The sequence below is a fragment of the Phlebotomus papatasi genome, chromosome 1 (genome assembly GCF_024763615.1).
Source record: "Phlebotomus papatasi isolate M1 chromosome 1, Ppap_2.1, whole genome shotgun sequence".
NCBI lineage: Eukaryota > Metazoa > Arthropoda > Insecta > Diptera > Psychodidae > Phlebotomus > Phlebotomus papatasi.
This window is the reverse complement of record NC_077222.1, coordinates 52,754,333-52,773,186: the sequence shown is the minus strand read 5'-3', so window position 1 is coordinate 52,773,186 and position 18,854 is coordinate 52,754,333. Positions and strand designations below refer to the sequence as shown.

Below are 18,854 nucleotides of genomic sequence, written 5' to 3'. Positions count from 1 at the left end.
CAGTTCTCTCATGGTCTGATCAGGCCATCTCTATTTGCCAAAACCCAACTATTCTCTGTATACCCTTAGATGCTTCCGGGACATCACGTCCTATGACACTCGTTTGATTCTCGCGCCAGCGCTTCTTCCTTTCTTTAATTATAGAGGAGAGGTATTTTTTGTGACGCATAGCGGCACAATTCGTCGCTTAACATTTTTTTTAATGATTATGTCAGGTACATCTGCGGCATAAGTCACCGGGATCACATTATTCCATCACTGAGAAAAAAAGAGGCTACGATTAACTTTTTTTCGTCATTACTTTAACACCTTTTGGGTGTAAAAATATATCAATATTTTTTAATATTAATTTTACATCTTTTAAGGGTAAAATCAACATGAAAGAAGGGTAACTTTAACCCCTAATACATCTAAAAAGGGTAATATTTACACCGTTTTCGGATCAATACTGCAGGGTAAAATTAACATTTCTGGAATGTTATTTTGACTTTTTCGGATTTCTCTCAGTGATAGAAACGTTTTCATTTGTCGTGCACTGAGAGTAATCCGAAAAAGTTAAAATAACATTCCGGAAATGTTAATTTTACCCTGCAGTATTGATCCGAAATCGGTGTAAATATTACCCTTTTTAGGTGTATTAGGGGTTAATGTTACCCTTTGTCAAGTTTATTTTACCCTTAAAAGGTGTAAAATTAACATTAAAAAATGTTGATATATTTTTACGCCTAAAAAGTGTTAAAGTTATGAGGAAAAAAAGTTAATCGCACCCCCGTTTTTTCTCAGTGTGATTTGACATCCCTTTTGAAGACGAGAGCTGTTAAATTTCTGTCTCATTTGTTGATTTCTCGATGTCCCGAGTACCTGTTGAGTCGTCTGGTTAGGGAGGGCTCAGACAGAGTTCGGATACTGTTGGTGCCTAAAGTGAAAATTGACTGTTTTTACAGGACTCGGTTCGTAAAGGGTATTACTGTTTTTTTTTTAAATGATAGGCGCTCTTCTGCAGCTAACATGGTGGTCGACTTTTCTTTGTGTTGTTTCCTGTCTCGATTGTTTGGTGATTTGGGGACACGACTAGATTGGGGAAAACAGTCGAGACAGGAACCAACACAAAGAAAAGTGGATAATGCAGAGCCATTTGACGTCTTGTGTTAAAAAAAATATACAAGAGGAAGATTTTCCCTTTTTATTTTTCATTAGAAAGCACCATAATTCGGACGAGAGTGAGTCTACTGTATAATAATTAACTGGGGGGGGGGGGGGGGGTCATTGAAATCCAGGAGTCAATATGTCTTTCCGTTCGACTTCTATATAGGTAACAAGTTTTCTTGCTCTTTGAATTCAAGCGATAGAAAAGTACAGTTCAAGAAGATTTGATGCAAGAAAAGAACTGTGTGACAACTCTGACAAGTTCAAATTAATCTAATGACGAATAAATTGCACTTGACGGAAATCGTATGCGTGATGTATATTAATTTTAGATTTCAATCGTTCAAATTTTGATGCAATTTTCAGAATATGCAAATCGGCCTGCAAGAAATAAAAAAAAGAAAGAACAGGGAATCGTATAAAAAATGTTGAAATGAAAAGAATGATTTTTCTCAATAAGGATTCTCGTTTTGTAAGTGAATAGAGAGATGACATAGTTAAGAATCCTTGTGATATTATGTACATATATGTGTTTTTGTTGGTTTCTATTTGAACTGGTTTCAATATTGAATGAGTTTCACTAACCCTTTTTTAACTTTTTTTTTGACATCTAAAGCAGTATATATAATAACAATTGTAAGACTGACCCTGATTTGAATACAAGTTTACAAAAAATTAAATCAATATTTGAGGTATATGACATGGGTTAAATGACAAGGGTTTTCTTTGAGGGATATTATTACAAACAAAAAGACACTAATTATTTAGGACATCAAATTTTAGATTAATTAATTTAAAAAAAAAACCTTGATTTTAAGCACTAATAATTGTATTTAACATTATAGAATTTAATGTAAATTGTAAATATTTTATTCCTAGAGTATAATAACACTTTAATACCGTTTTACTCCTCATTAACAGTATTTTGAATGCTTTTTTTTTTACTAACTTTTTAACCACAATTTGCGGAGAAACTTTGCAGTATTATTAAATTTATTCACAAGAACTCGCATATAAACCTTTAATTCCTAATTAAGAGAGTTTATTTAACTGAAAAGAATCTGCATAATCGCACTAGAATATTTTAAAGTTGTTCTACTCTAAAAGTTGAAAGAATTTAAAAGTGAGAGAGTGAAATGTAATGCAACATGTGAATGATTTTTCACAGTTCTTCCTTCATGGTATTCTTCTGTGAGGTCAATGGTATCTGACAGAATGATTGCTTCATCTCTTGGATGAGCAATAGTGGATGAATTGTGGTAGAAAACAAAGGCAAAAGTGAATGATTGATTTCTTCTTCACACGATGTTGTGGATTTATTGTACAATTTTTTTTATAATGCCGCATTATGCAAAAATGCGTCAAATTGACATGAATGGAAGACACTGACGAAAACAAAAAAGAATACTCAATAAACTATTGGAATTATTGAGTAAATTGAATTGCATTAGAGGTCATTTACATTGGCATTGATGGACAAAATATTTTGTAGAGGTCAGAAAATATTGGTGAGAAATGCACTTTACAAACTATTTTTTTTTTATTAAATGACGAGAGAGAGAGCGTTTAATGGCAGGAAATTTAAAATGCATTTTCTATTAATAAAATTGCACTTACATAAAATATAATTATGTGTCTACATTGACATTATTGTGCAACAATTTCGAAAATTTTAATAGAACTGAAATGCGTCAGAATTCTGTCGTGCAGTGTTTGTGGCAATAAAATGAGAAATTGGCACACTAAAGTTAGCAATACTCTAAATAAACACAACTATTGAGTGTCTCTTCGTGATGGGGATACGTGTAGATAGTATAATAAAAAAAAATGCCATTGAAATAATTATTTTCGCATAAACAAATTGGTGATTGAAGGAGTTAATTAAGAATTTAGAGTTGCAAAAATTTCAGTGAAATTTTACACTTGAAAAATTTGAATTATGGCATATGCACAAATATCTTTATTGTGTAATCTTTCATTCTTGTTTTGTAACTTTTTCAAAGGGGTAAAATACTACGGAAACTTTAATGCCCAATGCACAATAACTTTTATTTTGAAAACATGTTTTCGGAATTGCCTATAATGTCCAACGCACAATAACTTTTGTTTAGTAAACATGTTTTTGATATTTCAATGAGAATGAGTGAGATCTAGATCTAGTCATCTCGCTCATTCTCATGCGAAATTTTGAAAACATGTTTACAAACAAAAATTATTGTGCGCTTGGCATAAGAGTGAGCAAGATGACTAGATTTAGATCTTTTTCACTCTAATCCAAATGTCATAAACAAGTATACAAAAGTTATTATGGACTGTGCAGTGCATAATGTCCAGCGCACAATAACTTTTATTTATAAACATGCTTTCAAAATTTCCTATTAGAGGGAGTGAGATGACTAGATCTAGATTTCATTCATTCTCATTGAAATGTCAAAAACATGTTTACAAAACAAAAGTTATTGTGCACTAGGCATAATGCCTAATGACCAGCGCACAATAACTTTTGTTTGTAAACATATTTTCAAAATTTCCCCTGAGAATGAGCGAGATGACTAGATATATGTTTCATTCACTCTCATTGAAATGTCAAAAAAATGTTTACTATACAAAAGTTATTGTGCGTTGGGCATAACACACAATAACTTTTGTTTTGTAAACATGTTTTCGAAACTGCCTGTGAGAGTGAGCGAGATGACTAGATTTAGATCTCACTCACTCTCACTGAAATGTCAAAAACATGTTTACAAAAGTTATTCTGCGTTGGACATAACGCACATTAACTTTTATTTTGAAGACATGTTTGCAAACAATAGTTATTGTGTGCTGGGCATTATTACCAACGTACAATAACTTTTGTTTTCTAAACATGTTTTTGACATTTCAATGAGAGTGAGTGAGATCTACATCTAGTCATCTCGCTCATTCTCATAGGAACTTTTGAAAATATATTTACAAACGAAAGTTATTCTGCGCTGAGCATTATGCGTTAGGCATAATATTTTATGCGTGGGTGGTAGTATTTGACTATTTGAGTGAACTTTATCAACAAATGATTTCAGGTTACGCCTCCTTGAAAATTTACTATCAAAAATTTTTGTACAAAATATCAAGAGTAATTTGAATTTGCAGGACATGAATCCATTGTTCATTGTAGGGATTTCCAAGGAATATTCCTTCCAGAATTTATTTTATCATTTTTGATTCTATTTTTTTTGTTAGAAAAACCAAGATAGGGATTTTCAGAATATTCTGAAATTCTGATTTCTGAGTAATGGTGGTACTATTTCAATAAAAAAAGTAAGAAAAATAATCTATCTCATAAAAATTTTTTAGGAACTGTTCTCAAATGCTTCTGTATTATAGGATTTTAATTGTGTAGTTTCTTGTCACGACTGTTTGATGGCCTTAGTACACGATGATGAATGATAAAAGCAGTCAAGACAAGAACCAAGACAAAGAAAAGTCGATAATTCAGAAGCACTTGAGAACAGTTCTGTGCTAAAAAGAATTGTTCACTTTTCATTCCAATAGCACTATAATGGTGCTATTTCAATGAAAAGGGTAAATTTTTCTCTTGATTATTTTTTTTAGCACTACTGTTCTCAACTTCTATGTTATCGACATTTCTTTTGCGTTGATTTCAGTCTCGAATATTTTCCGCAGTCCCCGCCGTGTTCTAAAACCATCAAACAATCCTGGCAGGAACCAATATAAAGAAAAGTCAGTTAGGTAGAAGCACATGAGAACAGTAAAGTGCTGAAAAAAATGTCCATTTTTCACTGGAATAGAACCATGATACTTCTAAATATTTCTTAGTGTGGCTGTTCAAAAATATTTACAGTTTTGCGTACTAAGTGGGTCTTAGGGGCTAAAAGGGGCGTGTCCTAAAATTATTTATGAGCGGGGAATACTCAAGTGGCATTATACTACCACCATGCAAATTAAATAGGAAAGTTTCTATGAAAGAAGTGTCAGTTAATTTATTTTGAGCGATTTAAGCAATATACAAATTTCCTGTTAACATGTTTTCGAAAACGATTTTTTTTATTAATTAGCAATTCTAAAATGTAAGTTACAGAGCAAATTTATTTCTCTACAACATTGTTTCATTCCAATATTTCTGATCTTAAAGCCTCTACATATTGGGAGCAATTTTCGTTAAAAATTGCTTTTTGAAGAAAATTGCCAGCAGTGCTTCTCAACGTCAAAATTCTGTCAAAATACAATTTTTGACAGAATTTTTTGAAAGGGAAATGTGTCTCGAATAAAGAGAAATGGTGCATTTTACGAGATGATTGGTTTTGTCCGTGGCTTAATTTCTAGTTAGCGACCAGACAATTGTCAAATTGAATTAACTTGGCTTCTGGTTCTAGTGGCCTTGCTCAATGCGTTTCGCAGTTCGAAAACATGTTTACTAAAATCCGAGGTTATTCTATATTGCTCATAATGCTACAGCAAATCATGTACAATGACGTTGACAATGCCCAAATTTGGCTGTAAATATGATATATTTGTGAAAACTTTGACTAACATTGCATGAATGATAATTTATGCAACAGAGATGAGTTCTGTGCGATATCAATAACTTTCAGGTGTTGTAATGTTTTTAGTTTTAATTTTTTAAGGCCTCTTAAGTCCCAATTATAAGAAAAAATTAGAAAGATCTATTGTTTATATAAATTTGTTATTTTTCATTCAATTAATTGAATGAATGATTTAAAATTTTCAAAATGAAAAGTAACTTTTTCCAATTTGTAATTATTACCGAAATATTTCTTAATTAGTTTTATTGTCAGTCAGAGAACAAAAATGTTTCTTCTGAACACTATTTTAAGACTCAATATTATTAGAACTGTTTAGGATTTACAAAAAAAAACTGCTTTCCCTTTTCCTATTCTTTGCTATTATTATTTTATTATTATTATTATTATTTCAAAAAAATGATAATTTTGTACAATAAAACAGTAATTGAATGAAAAAGAAATGCCTCAAGTGTCTCGACGGAGAAATGTTGTGCCCTTTTGTTTGTGACAAAATTAACTTATTAAAAAATTAATATGGGATAATTCTTCAAATATTTACTTAATGTAGTGGGTATTGAAGAATTGTTTCTTTTCTATGCCCATTGATTTCTGTGTTGATTTCATTCTCTCAATTTTTGGGCCACATTTGAAGTCCAGACACTGTGACAATGGTCCAAAGTGTGTGCTTTCTTTTCTTGTTTGCTTGATGAATGTTTAATAATAATGAACGTAAATGTTTGCTGAAGCGACGAAATTGTATTTTTGTTATCAATGAGAAAAAAGGGCCCAATATTCTATCTGTTGAGAGTGTTTTCGATTGTCTTGTGTTTCCTTTCTCATTGGCAATTTCTTCTTTTTTGTTTTTTTTGTTGATTTGATTAAAGGCCAAATCAGAGATTTTTTTTTGTCTTGAAAGACAATTTTTTTGGAAATTTAAATATTGATTAGAAATTTTGTGATAGAATGAAAATGATTTTATCTGAGGAATATTTCATTTGGAGATTTTCATTTTTGGTATAACGAAGCTGTTGAATTTTTTTTATGGTTTGTCTTTGATCATCATTGAAACCTTAATATCAAAGAACATTTTTTCTGGTTTCTGGGCCTCCCGAAAAAAATAGATTTTAGAAACGCTAACGAGAAATGTGATTTTAATTTGACTGGCAGGGGGTTTCTTAAAAAGAGCCTGGGGGGCGTGTGGCTCTTTTAGAACTTTCGGAATGGTAGCTTTCGAATAGAAAAATGTCAAGAGATGGTTCCAGATAATAAAAATCATTAGGGGAGGATGGGGCGGTTCAGACAGCTGAACTAGACAAATTAATTTTAGTAAGTTTCTTTTGGGCAACGCTTTAGGAAAGTTTTATACATACAACAGGTTTTCCATGCTTTAAAGTGTTTCATCTTCCCGAAAACTCGTCAATATTTTTATCTGTAGCCAAGACATACACCGTATTAGTTCAGAATCCATAATGCCTTAGACACACTTACGACTTAAGCCGAGAGATGTCTTAATGTAATTAATATCAAAATAATGTCCAGTAGGGGAATGCCGTAATTTTCGTGGTATTGACACGTGTGAGTTCGAAACCTGACAATGCCATTCCAGCTTTTTTTGTCCTATCATAGTTCGAAAATGCAATTCATTGAATTTTTAATGTAATCTCTTTACTTGATGATTTTGTGAAAATACAGTGTACGTCTTTGTTGATTTGTTTAACAAAATTCATTGTCACTTGAATTGCCAGAAATTTCAAATATGTGACTTCTGACAATGCCACGTGAGCTGAAATGGCAATGTCACGGCTACAGAATCGCATTTTCGAAAAAGCTCTCTTAAGATTCGATCCCAATTTGTCATATGGCATTGTCAGAGCGTTCCAGAATTCCCCTCTTTCTTGGAATTCTGTAACGCTCTGGAAATGCCATATGACAAATTGGGTTCGAATCTTAGGAGAGCTTTTTCGAAAATGCGATTCTGTAGCCGTGACATTGCCATTTCAGCTCACGTGGCATTGTCAGAAGTCACATATATGAGATTTCTGGCAATTCAAATGACAATGAATTTTGTTAAACAAATCAACCAAGACGTACACTGTATTTTCACAAAATCATCAAGTAAAGGGATTTCATTAAAAATACAATGAATTGCATTTTCGAACTCATATGATATGACAAAAAAAAGCTCGAATGGCATTGTCAGGTTTTGAACTCACGCGTGACAATGCCACGAAAATTACAGAATTCCCCTACAGATTACATTTTCATCAATTTCTAACTAATCCGTATCTCGACTTAAGCAAAGAAATGGCTTAGTTTGTGGAAAACGAATGGGAATTTAGTCAAATCAATATTTTGATTATCCAAGAAGTTTGCTTACGAAAATGTAAAGTTGCATGGAAAATGTATGAGAAAAAAACACTTAGAATTTTAGATAATTCGGCAAGAAGCCACACGTGAATTTTTGTTCGAATTTCGATTTTTTTCGAATGTCTAACTTGACAGTGTATTCTTTATTGTGAAGGAAACCAAAGTAATTCTTATAATACATCACCTCGCGAGTATTTTAACGCATGTCCAATGTGGTTTTTTTTTTTATAAATTTTCAAATAGTTTTGAATATTCGAAATATGGTTTGGATTTTCGAACATTAAAGATATTTTTTTTTAATGCTAATTATTTTTTAGCCAAGACACTTTCGAATTAATGGAAAAGAGAAACCAATCTACAGCTGTAACCAGGCTAAATAAGACAATTGTTTTGTCTATCTAAATTACATTTCGTTAAAGCCCAGTTTCTTTTAGAAACATGCGAAAAAATCGTATATTAATGTAGCACCACAGTTCAAAATACACAGAAAAAATATTTTGTAAAAATGTTCGTAAATGTTTGTGAATTCCTATGGGGGACTTACGAAATGCTCGTAAATCGTTTAATCCACAAACAAATTCGTAAAAGTTTATACTCTTTCACAAACATTGTTCGTAACATGATCACTTGACGAGCATTTTTTGTACTTTTACAAACATTTGTTTGTAAATGTTCGTAAACACACAAAAAGTGTTCGTAAAATTTTGTCATTTGTTCGTAAATGTTCGTCAGGTAAATAAAATCGAACAAATGTTTACAAAAGTACAAAAAAATGCTCGTCAAGTGATCATGTTACGAACAATGTTTGTGAAAAAAGTATAAAGTTTTACGAAATTATTTGTGGATTAAACGATTTACGAGCATTTCGTAAGTCCCCCATAGGAATTCACAAACATTTACGAACATTTTTACAAAATATTTTTTTCTGTTTTGTCCCACCTCCCCTGTTTGTTTTTAAGGCGTGTTGCTTGGAACCTTGTAGATAGTTTATCGTTTTTCTTTTCTCTAAAATCATTATTGATACAATTTAAAATGAATAAAAATATAGACACTGACGCTGCTTTGTGGACTATTTCGGCCACCTTGATTATCATAGTTCCTTGCCCTTCCGGAATTCTTCCAAAGTCTTTTTCACATTATCTCGTTCGCCGAAAGAACATTTTTTTTTGTTTTTTGCATTGTATAGTCTCTAGAGTGTGCAAAAACTAAAAAATCATAAAAATTTGAGGAGCAAAAGTACTGGCCGAAATTGCAAGCTGGCCGAAATTTGATACAGTTCCCCTATTTGGAGAAATAAAACAAATAGCAGAAAAAGAATATCAGATAAATTGGAATTTGTGAATAAGTTTTAATTTCGCCATCGAAAATTAATTTAAATATATTTTTTTAATGATTTAAATTCACCAATTTATTAAAGAAATGTCGGTTAGTATTAATTTTCTTGGTTCTTTATAAGGGTTTCATGATTGGATGATTAATTTCATAAACCTAAATATTTTTTATCTGGAACTTCTGGAAATCTGGGAATGCCTCAAGGCAATTGGTAAAAAATATCGAATTAGGGGGAAGTGGGGCAGCTTTGAAATTGGGTTTATCTCCTATTTGTAAATGGAATTGAACCGTGCCTGAAAGTAATTTAGCTTCCCGATTGGTTTGTGGATCTAAATTATATCATAAGGTTAAGTTTTATTTAAAAATAGGGGAACAAGTCCAATTACAAAGCTGCCCTAATTCAAAAGTACCCCATTTCTCCCTATATTTTGTTTTCTAAGTATGTCTAAGTACTTGAAATTACGTACATCAGCTAATAGGAATTTTTAGGCCCTGGATCTCCATATAGTTAAACAAAATACAAAGACAACTATTGATAATTACTAAAATCAATTAAAATATTTGTTTGACAATTCGTAAAAAGTTCAAAACAATTCTTTTAATCTCTGAATTGGTCTTTTCAACAATATTTCCTAATTTTATGTCGACTCTTGGGAATTGTGACTAATTCAATGAATTTGTTGTTGTATCCAATTGCAGATTCGAGACGCCGCGAAAATGCTGACGATGACTATCACTCACGTGGTGATCACAAACGCAACTACATGGATGGCAGCGGTGCTGAGGGTGGCAGCCGAAGTGGCGGCGGTGGCGGCAGTAGCCGCGGCGGTAGTGGCTTCGAAAGGGGTGAACGTCGTGGTGGACGCGGTGGAAATGATCGTAGGCCCGGCGAAGGGAGGCGGGATCCTCCGGAATATGGGGCAAATCGAAGTGAGAGTTTCCACCATCAGCAAAATCACGAGGAAGTACGCGAGAGTCGAGATGTGAGCAGTGTCGATCGAGGTGGCAATCTCTTGATTATTTTCTTTTCTTTTTTGTTTGTTTCTTTTTTCGATTTGGTCTCTGGGGACATTTAACTGAGCTAACTGGGTGTTTTGTCTCTCTCTTCTTTAGCAGATAGTCAATCATCGACAGAAGGCGGTGGTGTAAATAATCGACGACGACGCCGTCAGAAGAATACGGCGCATTCAAGTAAGCTGGGTTAGATCACTGAAACATTTTTAAACCTTAATCCATTAGTTTTTCCGCCCATAGATCTATTGCATTTTTCTTTTTGATTTCTTATCCTTTACAGTTATAAATAGTTTTGCGGGAAGTAAATATTCGTCGAAATGCAATTTAATTAAATTTAATAAATCGCGAAGTATTAAAGACTCGAAGTCTGAGACTCTGAAGTTAGTTTCGAATGAAGCATCTGGATTCTAGTGATCGTTTTAAATTAAGTTTTGTTTTTTTTTTCAAAATCTAAAAAACAAAAAGTTGTCTAAACTGCCGAAGTTTGTAAGATTTCAGAAGGCGATTTTTTGATTTCAGAATACTAAAATCCTGAAATTTTTTTGATCTTGGTCTCAGAATTGATGTCATTATGACCTAAAAAACTCTCATACGACACTCTTTAATCTTGACTGAGTGCTCTATAATCTCGTTCTAAGACTGAAAGAAATCCGAAAAAGTTAAAATAACATTCCGGAAATGTTTATTTTACTCTGCAGTATTGATCCGAAATCGGTGTAAATATTGTGCTTTTTAGGTGTATTAGGGGTTAAAGTTACTCTTTTTCGTGTTAATTTTACCCTTAAAAAGGCGTAAAATTAACATTAAAAAATGTTGATATATTTTTACACCAAAAAGTGTTAAAATTATGAGGAAAAAAAGTTAATCGCACTCAGATTTTTTTCTCAATGAAGGAAAAGAAATAATTTTAATACTGGATAATTACGATTTGAATGAAAAGTGGGTGAAATGTGCAAGATTATGATAGTAGGACACTTCCAATTGTCTTAAACAAAAGCTCAGATATTCAGTTTCAAATTTTATCAATACTGTTTAATCCGGGGATAGAGTATTTAAATTTATCCATTATTTCAGTCTCCAAATGTTTAATTTCATTCAATTTTAATGGAAGCTTGTAAAGACCTTGGCTTAGGCATGACATATTAACCTTTTAAGGACGAGAGGGTCATAAATTGGGGGTCAGAAAAAATCTCTTTTTCAGACTTCTTAGAGCACTTCTTAGAACACCGGTGTTTAAATTGTCTTTAGAGGGTTAAAAACGGCTGTACGAAGGACGTACTGGACCGCCACAAAAATTGTTTTAGGGGGTATCATAGAACTTTTTTATCCGAAAGTCAATTGTACGCATTAGGGCAGAATCACATTGACAGTTAAATGCTTACCGCATTTCGTTAATTTACGCATTTTTATTGCAATTCCTACGCAAATTCTCGATTACCGTATTACCTTACCTCATACTCGGTGGCACTAGGTGAAAATAATATAAGAAAATTGAAGAAATATAAAACGAAAATTTGATAGGGTAAATGTGCCAAATTTCGGTATAGTTGCAAATAAGCAGTGAAGTCCTAAGTTTGAAATGCAATATTTTTAATTCATATTGATATTTTTTGTTACTTCCTTTTCGGGAAGGTTGCGTGGAACTTTGAAAACTAGTTTATCATCTTTGCTTTCTTCAAAATCACTTCCTAAAATATTGAAAAATTAATAAAAATGTAGACATTGCTTTGGGTAGTATTCCGGCCACTTTGAGTGAAATTCCGACCACCTTTTTTCTGACCACCTTTTGTGACGCAACGGATAGAAAATTTCACAACGTCAAACGGAACGAGTGTAATATTTAGTTTAATACGTGTATATGACCCACAAGCCCTGAGATCTTCCGTGTAATTTGTCCTGAAAACTTGAAGGGTAGAATCTCAAATTTACGCGCAGATTCCCGTAACAATTTGCTCTTCCTGAACTCTTAAAAGGCCTTTTCCACATCATCTTTTTCATAGAAGCGATGGTTTTTTTCTCTGGACATTGTAGAATTCAGAAATTGAAAAAGAAAACATAAAATGAATAAGAAATTTAGGATAGCAAAAGATGTTGCCGAAATAGGCAACACTACCTCACCGGAGAGACGCTCACAAAGTATATACTTTTTTACGCGAAATACAGGACCCAGCTGGGAAATTTCACTCGAAATTTAAGGATTGATTCACTATAACCATAAACAGAAACAATCTTTAATGAAAACTAATCAATTTTCATGAAAAACACCGAAGAAAACCTTTTGCACTTCACCACAAACCAGAAGTCTGCTAGAAGCACAAAAGATTTGTCACATTTTTTGTAAGACTCTTTCCATACTGAGTTTTTACAACGCAATTTAAATTCAAATTATATCTAAAATTTAACGGTCTTTGTGTTAATACATCCTAAAATGAATAAATATTTAAAAGCAAAATGAATTAATTGACTATTCGAAGATATCATACATAATTTTAATTAATTTATTTCCATGGCCGAAATTACACTCAAAGTGGCCGAAATTAGAAGCTGGCCGAAATTTGGCACACTTCCCCCACCCCGTAAACTAAGTATACTTTTTGGGATTGCTCGAAAATGCGTCGTGGAATTTTTTCATTTTAACTGCTCGAACTCGAAGCAGTTTTAACAATCGTATTTTTTTTAACTTCTCTCCATCCTGCCTGGCTGCCAAACGGTAAGAGATATTGACTACCGGTCTTCTGTGACCCCCCCACAAGTCAACATTCTCTATCGAACTAACTTACCAAAATTACCCCCCACCCCTTTTATCCCCTCCAAAAACATGTTGTTTTTTTGACTGCAAAGAATTGGCCCTGGCGTTTTCCTTCATTTTTGGATATGTTATGGAGGTAGTCCAGCTGAACATTTCGTCCTTAGACACCTATCACCGGAAAAATCGCCATGTTGAATTATTCAAGGTCAAAGGTCAACCAGCCTGGAGGGCCTAATTTTCAACGGATTTGGTTAAATTTGGACTTTTTTGAAAGATCTTTTAATTCTGAACCCGACTGCATCGGTCATAATCGGTGATAGATTTGTTTTGAAAATACTGTTTTTCGCATTTTTTCAGTCTTTTGACCCATATAAAATTTAAACGGTAAGAGATATCAACTTCCGGTCTTCGATGACCCCTCCTCAAATGACCTTATCTCGAACCCAACCTCTTTAGTTTTCCCACTCCCCCTTCATGCGTTCCCTATGCCCCAAGAATAGGTCAAAAATTAGGTTTTTCGAACTTTGCAAATAATTGGCCCTGACGATTTCGTTCATTTTTGGAAATGTTTTGGAGGTAGTCCAGCTGAACATTTCATCCTTAGACACCTATCACCGGAAAAATCTCCATCTTGAATTCGTCGGTTCCGAAGAAGACTATTGTAAGTCCAAAATGTAAACTTTACAGGAAAGAGGTTTAAAGTTTGACAGCTAAAATTTATTTTCATTAATTTCACTGCAATTAGTATACGTTCAGCTTTTGAAATTATTTTATCATACTTACGCATTGAACATCTTCTAGTTAACACTACTTTTAAATTAATTATAGCAAAATTGTGGGCAAAAAACTCAATAATTGGGCACGCTGAGTTTAAGTTTTTTCTTGTAACTTTTGCAGAAATATCTTAATCAACATAAAATTTTGTGGGGATTTATATCTAAGGTTTCTGCATCCAATGATACCATCTTTTTATACTATTGTAAGTAGACTTACAATAGGTTTCTTCGGAACCGACGAATTATTCAAGTTCAAAAGCATAATTTCCACACAATTTGGTCAATTTGCATTTTTTTTTAAAGGGTAATGACTTCTTGAAACCCTCTTCTTGAACAATTTTTAACTTCAAGCTGGTTTTGAGGTGATTTATCGACAAATTTAATTCTACAATAATTTTATATGCACCAGAAAAATTTGCGAAAAGGAATATAAGGCAGAGCTCCTTCTCGGGAGTTTGAGCAGCTCGCAAAGCCTCGGACGCTTTCCCACCCCTTTGGATATGTATTAGAGATTATCCAGGTGAACATTTCGTTCATATACGAAAATAGCGTTGAATCATTCCTAATAACGGTTTTTCAAAGTCAAAAGTTAAAAAGACACTAGAGAGCGCATTTATCAAGCAAATGGGGTCATGTTTGGGGTCGTTGGAAAGGTCTTGGAATGTCCGACAAAACTGAATCGGTTCTAATCGGTTCTGAACCGGTAATGAACCGGTTCATAACCGATAAAAGATTTTTATCTGAAAATCAATTCTATTACTTTTGAAACTATTTTGGGGGATCTTTTGAGAGATTTATGAATAGGTTAAAATCGGTTGGGAACCGGTAAACGGTAAATGATGCGGAAGTACTTTTGCGGTATAGCATCTAAGTCACGAGTTCGAGCATTTCGCAAAGCCTGGGACACTTTGCCACCCCTTTTTTTTAAAATAATCTGTATAACTGTGCTCTATGGTACTAAGCAATATTGGCTTTAGTAAACTATTTTTTACCCTGAAGGCAAACTGAATTTTAAATTGGATAAGAAATTGGAAAGATAAGATAAATTGTGTATGAGATCTGTGGTGGGCACTAATGGGATAAGGGTTGATTTGTGAATGGGGCTAATGGGTGTTTTTTGTGTTTGTGTTTTTTTTTTCATCAATAGCGAATGGTATTGGGGGTAATAAGGCGAATAGCTTGAATGCTGGCTCAATGAGTAGTTCGGTTGCTGGGGAGGGTACTGAGAAGACGCAGGTTGTCGCACAAGGTGGCAGTGGACAGGCTGCCAGTGGCACAAACAGTGCCCCAACTGGTAATCCCAATCCGAAAGGACAACGAGAGCCCCGAAATCGCCGTGGTGGTGTTGGTGGGAGCAAGCATCAAGGTAAGGGAGGATCAAATGCTACTGCAGCACCTAGTGCCGGTGGTGATGATCTCTCTGCAGCACCTGGTGCCAAATCAGCTGCTCCAGAATCCAATCACATTATCAATGGTGCAGCCTAAAAACAAGAAGAAAGAAAAACATGACACACTCTCACAAAATTACTCACCAACAAAAAAAAAAGAAGAAAAAAATATCCTCAATACAATTTTTTTGATGGAATGGGTGAGAAAATTGAAATGAGGAAAAGAGTGAAGAGAAAAAAAACAGAACACACGCAAGAGAATTAAGAAGACCTTATGCATTATGAAAAGGACGATGAATAATCTATCACAAACCATAAATATTTCGACTTAATGAATTACCGAATTTGAGACACTTTACCCGATATATAAAAAAAAAACAAAACAAAAAAATTGTTGTGTAATGAAGAAGCAACATAATGCTATGTAGACATTTTTTCTTTAAATTTTTGTTTTTTTTTTTGCATAAAACAAAAATCAGTGAGAGCCAGTAAAATAAAAAAAAAATTGTTTGGTTTGTTTCTATTTAATTTTTTTTCGTTTTGAGAAAAAAACCAATTAAAACTCACATAAATTTTTTATAGAATATTTATATTGAAAAATTATTATTATTATTAATAAAAAAAAAATTGAATATGGCTCAATTTGAAGAAGAAATGCTTACAAGAAATATTATTCAAAATTAACATATAGAAAATGAAAAAAAAAATATATGAGAAATAAATATTTCACAAAAAATACATCTTCTAAATATCAAAAGGAGATGTTTAAAAAAAATAAATAAAATAAAAAAATAAACTGCAGCTAGCAGCTTGAAGTAGAATGAAGAAAAGGTAAATTTTTTTGTGTTTTTTTGAAAATTTCAAAAAAGAAAGAAATTGAATAAAAAGCACAAAATATTAAATTATGAGAGAAAAAAAACAAGAACCAGCAAGAATTTAATTAACGTAGAAAAAAAATCAAAGTGTTTCACGTAATATGATCACCAAAATTCGAATGTTAGTAGTGTATGCAAAAATGAGAACATGGTGTACACTTAAAAAAAAAATTCTCCCCCTTTTTGTCAGTTATATATTTAAAAAAAAAAAACAAATTGGTTGTTTATTCATATTTTTTCTGGGCTTGAATAATAAATTAAAAAAAAAATGAATGAAAAAAATAAATAAATAAACCTTCTGGACTATGAAACATCAAATAAAATAAGTAAAAAGAATTATTACACTCTAGTGATGAATGAATTTTTAAAGTAAGTGAGCTTTTTGTACTACCGCCCTCCTTCCCTGTCTGCGGGACTTTTTCAATTTCCTAATCCCCAAATGAGTTAATAATCAACATTTTTTTTTGTTTTTCACAGTATATTTAATGGAATTTTTTTGAACTGATATAATTACGGATTATAGAACTGTTTTTTTTTTTGTCAAATCCTAGGGTTATTGCTATTATTCGTATAATGAGAAGGAGAAATGATTTTTAAATGAAAAGAAAATAAAATAAAATAAAAAGAGGATAAAGAATAATTTAAATACAAGTTGTGTAATGAAGATAAATGATTTATTTTGCTGATTTACTAACCCCTCCCTCTATGACCATTTTAGTTAATATTATATTGAGAATGCGCAAAAGATGATAGCAAAGAAAGCAAAAAGAAAAAAAAACGTAAATAAAAAAAGAGTTTAAGAAAAAGGATTGTTTCTGATTTTTTTACATAATTTTTTGAACTAAATTTTTTTCATCTTTCGAGAAAATATTAAAGAAAAAACACAAACTCTTCTCTAATTACATTATTACAATTTACATTTTTGCAATGTAGAGAGAGAGAATTGAGGAAGGACAAAAGGAAATTAATAAAAAAAAAGAAAAACAAGATTTTTAAAGAAAGATGTAACACTAAAAAAAAATAGAATCTATAATGTAATAGCATTTTGAGTGTTTATTGACGTGAGAAAAAAAAGGATAGAGAGATGAAATCGATGCGAAAAAAAGAGTATAATTAATGGCAAAAAAAAAGATATGAGAAAAAAAATAAAACCCAATTTTGTCTTTAAAAGGAATAAAGTATAGAAAAAAAACCAATACTGTACATGGAATTTACTCTACTAATGCCTTCAAGTATTTCATTTATTTAAATACAGAAATAACGGATCCATGTATATTGAGTAAAAAAAAACACACGAGAGTAGAAAAAAACTGGAAAGCATGGGAAAAAAGTGGAAAGGATAAAAAAAAAATAAATGAAAAAATATGGCGAGAAAAAAAACATGATTTGAGACAATTTGGTATTTTATAAATGCAAAAAAAGAAACAAGTAAAAAAAATCAAATTCACACATGATTTTAAGAGAAATGAAAAACGGTTACAATTACTACATTAAATAATGATTAATATAATTCAACCTTACTATTAATTAAATTAAAAATAAAATTCGTAATAAATTTATTTGTTGTATATAAAAAAAAGCCGAACTCAATTTATTAATGGTAGTTTTTTGATTCACTCACCTGTCTCTCACCAGTTTCCTTCCTCATTGCTATTTTTGAGCATTTTCAGCGAGCTTTTGGAAGGACAAAATGCCGAGAATTCGTCGCAAAAATTTAAAATTCACTGTTTATTTAGGCTTCAAATCTCGCAGAAAAAAGAAACAAGAATCAATGTTTTCTAACCAACTTAGCTTTTAAGCGAAATTGCGTTTTAGCTGTGTGTGTTTTATTGTCACAGCTATTGCAATGCTGCTGCTCGGGGAAAACCCTCATTTGAGGTCACACAGAGAAATCCGAAAAAGTTAAAATAACATTTCAAAAATGTTAATTTTGCCCTGTAGTATTGATCCAAAATCGGTGTAAATATTATGCTTTTTAGGTGTATTAGGGGTTAAAGGTACCCTTTTTCATGTTAATTTTACCCTTAAAAATGTGTAAAATTAACATTAAAAAATGTTGATATATTTTTACACCTAAAAAGTGTTAAAATTATGAGGAAAAAATGTTAATCGCACCCTCTTTTTTTCTCAGTGCATGCACATGCACAAGATACAGTAGGTGCCAAAAGTTTGTTGCCTCATGTATGTTCGAGAAACCAGGTGCAAAAAATGATAGAAAAAATTACTTTTCAACATTTTTCGTTTTGCAAGTTAGTTGCCTGTAATTCGTAGATCTACAGAGCGATGCAACTTTATTTTCGTATCTTATAAGATAAGATGTCAAATTTTGAATTATAAGAATTTGGTATGCAAGATTAAGTTCTATAAGGTGAGTTTATTTGAACAAGACTACCATGCAAGCTTTATTTTTCTTTTTGAAAAGCAGAAGGCGTGAAGAAAAAAACATAAGAAAAAAAGTGGAAAATTTAATATTTTTAGTGAAAAAGTTGATTCTGAAGACACGATGGCCAAAGGAATGTGCAAAAAAGATGAGTTTATTGGTAATAATTCTTTGTGGCCAAGAAATCACAATGAAAAGGTGACTTTAGATTTTTCCTGATGTTCAAATTCTTTAAGAAGAGATATCTTCAGGGATCAAACGGAAGTCAAGATCAACCCAGAGGTGTTTCTTGTCTTTGTAGAGC

The 18,854-nt window shown here is 32.3% G+C and overlaps 1 protein-coding gene across 8 annotated transcripts in view; it reads left to right on the top strand.

The window, feature by feature from the left end:
• The window catches only part of LOC129806158 (fragile X messenger ribonucleoprotein 1 homolog), a 32,835-nt gene extending 16,075 nt beyond the window's left edge, over positions 1–16,760 (top strand). For 2 of the 8 annotated variants that reach the window (XM_055854601.1, XM_055854584.1), the window contains exons 9-11: positions 10,068–10,370; positions 10,485–10,559; positions 15,055–16,760. In XM_055854601.1, the coding sequence (XP_055710576.1) occupies positions 10,068–10,370; positions 10,485–10,559; positions 15,055–15,392 (716 nt within the window). In that variant the 3' untranslated portion in view covers positions 15,393–16,760. Of the gene's footprint in view, positions 1–10,067; positions 10,371–10,481; positions 10,569–15,054 lie in introns of all 8 variants that reach the window. The other 6 variants (XM_055854568.1, XM_055854543.1, XM_055854577.1 and 3 more) reach the window with 3 other exon arrangements.
• Positions 16,761–18,854: the final 2,094 nt, after the last annotated feature.